This window comes from Triticum dicoccoides, chromosome 5B, assembly GCF_002162155.2.
Source record: "Triticum dicoccoides isolate Atlit2015 ecotype Zavitan chromosome 5B, WEW_v2.0, whole genome shotgun sequence".
NCBI lineage: Eukaryota > Viridiplantae > Streptophyta > Magnoliopsida > Poales > Poaceae > Triticum > Triticum dicoccoides.
The window spans coordinates 451,750,522-451,753,580 of record NC_041389.1 but is presented as its reverse complement, the minus strand read 5'-3'; the positions used below and the strand labels follow the sequence as shown (position 1 = coordinate 451,753,580).

The 3,059-nt window shown below is 41.6% G+C and overlaps 1 protein-coding gene across 1 annotated transcript in view; it reads right to left on the bottom strand.

The window, feature by feature from the left end:
* LOC119309707 (heavy metal-associated isoprenylated plant protein 41-like) overlaps nt 1-2,642 on the bottom strand; it is a 3,579-nt gene extending 937 nt beyond the window's left edge. Inside the window, exons 1-2 of the mRNA XM_037585654.1 lie at nt 2,465-2,642; nt 1,203-1,401 (exon numbers count right to left, since the gene is read on the bottom strand). Coding sequence (XP_037441551.1) covers nt 1,203-1,401; nt 2,465-2,642 — 377 coding nt within the window. The remainder of the gene's footprint in view (nt 1-1,202; nt 1,402-2,464) is intronic.
* Nucleotides 2,643-3,059: the final 417 nt, after the last annotated feature.

Sequence of the window (3,059 nt, the reverse complement as noted above, 5' to 3'; positions counted from 1 at the left end):
ACTACAGTATGGGCACATCATTCACTTATCTCTTCTCTTCTTTTCCGCACAGAACAGAAACCTCCATACTCGTGCATTATTATTTTATATATTTGCATACATTTTACAGCACATTAGACATCCCAGAATTTGTTCACATTTTCAAATATTTAGGTTGCCTCGACCATTTTGGGTTAAAAATGCAATGGATCACCAACAGAAATTATTGTTCTTGTGGTCAATCGTATCAGTCTTACTACATACATGCTGAAAAACTATGCCTGCAACTTATAAGAACAACTTCATGTTGTAAGTTGTAACTCAAATGTCTTTCATTGGTGCATATGAAGAGAATGAACTAGCAAAACTACCATGAAGGTCCACGAATCCAACCCAAAAAAATGTTCTTGGTCCTTGGTCTATGATAGCTTGTATGATCATCTAGAATGACCTCTTGACTGGTAAAAGCACATAGCTATGATATGTGTAACTTGTCTAAATTGTTATTTATTCTTATACTGAGCATACAAAAGTACATAACTACGGTGCATTTCAAATAACAACACTGTCAACATGGGAGAATTCATGATAAAGTATAGCAGCAAGCAAAAATAACTAGAGGTGAAAAGCAATGATGGAAACTCCTAGCTCATAGTTCCATTTTTTTTTTTGATCCACTCTATCTATTTCGTGTTCCAGATACTAGAATAAATAATATCTGACGAATTAGAATCATCTTGATAGAGATAACAGGCCCTTTCTATGTATTATCAATAGGATCAATTCTAACAAGTCACACACTCATATTCCAGAGATACCGAAACAAAAAAATTCCGCGGTCGAACTACCATAATATCTAGAAATGTAGATCTTAAACTAGAAAGGCTTTTTTGGATGGAAAAACTCTGACTTCCTAGTTTTAGTTAGTAGAAACCTAATTGGTTAAAATTCCGTCCAGTAAAACGGAAGAATTATAAATTTCTAAAATGATAGATAGGAATATAGCGAATAAAGCCATTGCGACCCCCATAAAAGGAGTAGTCCCCCAACCCGGGGCGACGAGATGTGGCCCTAGGACTACTGAAGCAACTGTAACCCCCAAACAAAGATCGTGATGCAATCAGTTTATGAGAAAAATGACTGTAACTTATAAAATCCATGAAAAATCCATTATTAGCTGGGATAACTAAAGATAACAATCAAAGAGGAGTGAGTGCTCATACCTGACAACATGCATCTCACACTCTTTTCCATGGAATCCAGCATGAGGAAAATTAAAGACAATCCGATCAAATAGTCTCATCTTCAGATTAGTATGACCCTTCATCGTCTCCGCATCAACACCATGCAAAACCGTGGTGCGCCTTTTCTTCAGCTCCATTACATTTGATTGTGCTTTGCTATACTTGCGAGACAGAGCCTCTGTAGAAGATTGGCAACAAAAAGGGAAACAAAATAGATAAATATAACTAAGAACGTAAAAATGATCACAAAATCACAGTAACAAATTATCCCTCTGAGCATATAAGGTAAGCAGAGCAGCTTAATGCATATGGAGGCCTCAACGAGGAATTAATGAGGAGTATTAAAAGATAGAAAATTGCTAAGGAACTGAAGTAAAAGTGGTGGTCACATGGAAATACACCAGGATGTTTATTTTGGGCTAGCCTGGCACAGAGTTTTGCTGCATGTCTGTTCTCACAGGTTCACTCCTAATCCATTTTTTCAAGTTCGAAAGGTTTTGTTAGATCCTAAATCACCCTTTGACCACGAAATTGTTGAATCACTTTTGACACAACATAGCACTATAGCAGCTGAAAACATAATATTTGGAGATATTGGGCTACAAGAACCATATGAAACAAAGCAATGCTCGTTTCCACATAAAACTTATCCAAATTACAGTGTTCACTACATCTGGTTCCATAACTGAAATAAAGAAATAACTTGAAATAGAAATAGTGTTGCTGGATGCACATGCTCCGCCCAAGATAAAAAATTTCTAACAGTAAGAAACAGCAGTCAAGAGATCACCCAAACAGGTCTCAGTAAATAGTTTCAGTTATATATGAAAATCGTTAACAAATTCTTTAATCTGCAGATGCATATAAGAAACCCGGAGCGACTACCAAGATAGATTTTTTTTCCATCATAAAATCTCTCCCACTTCATGTTAGAGCATAAGCTGTGCTAGCTCTTATATCACCAGAGTCAGCAATCAGTAAACTTTACCTCAACAGTGTAAAGTGCATCAAATCCTTCTTAATCAACAGAATGTACCAAATTCTCCTAGACTCCTAAAATTAATGCAACGGAAAATAGAAGATCGCCTAAAAGCAACACATTATACTCCTGTATGCACCCTACCCCTCCAGGATTCCGTTTCTTGAAACCCTAGGTGTAATTAGTAGTACTATTAAAGAACCCAAATGCTTAAAGAAAGCAGCATTAGTCCTGCTGAAGGAGAGAGCGCAAAGGATCGAACCATAGGAGTCCAGCGACGTCGCGACGATGTTCCGGCCGGTCCCGAACGCGGCGGCGAGAGCCAGCGAGAAGGAGAAATCCCCGTCTCCGACGATCAGAATGCTTTGCCCCGATGAGTAATGGCTCAGCCACCTCACGCCCCTCCACCTCCCCCTCCCCCTCCTTCGCAGCCTCGCCATTCCCCTACACGGCGGTCGCCTAGGCCCACTCCACCGCCGGCGCCTGGCGCCCTCTAAACCGTCGACGGCGGCCGACGCCGGAACCCCTTGCACCGGCGACTTGCCCCTCCTATCAGGTGCGATCACCGCCGCGGCATTCCCCTTTCTCCGGTTCTCTCCCTCCGCCGGCGAGCCGGCTGCACTGTGCGTGCGTGCGTGCGTGTCTGGCACACTGCGGGACTGCGGAAGAGAGTGGATGGACTCGAGTCTTCCTGGAGAAGGCTCCGTTGGTAAAAAAAAATGAAGTGCGGTCCTCCACAGAGTGGGGCCAGCTTGGCAGGGCAGGGATGCTTGGGTTTTTCAGTTTTGAGCTGGCATCAACGGGGGCCAAAATTCAAAATGAAAGCAAAATCAAGAAACAATAACCTAGGGGGAAAC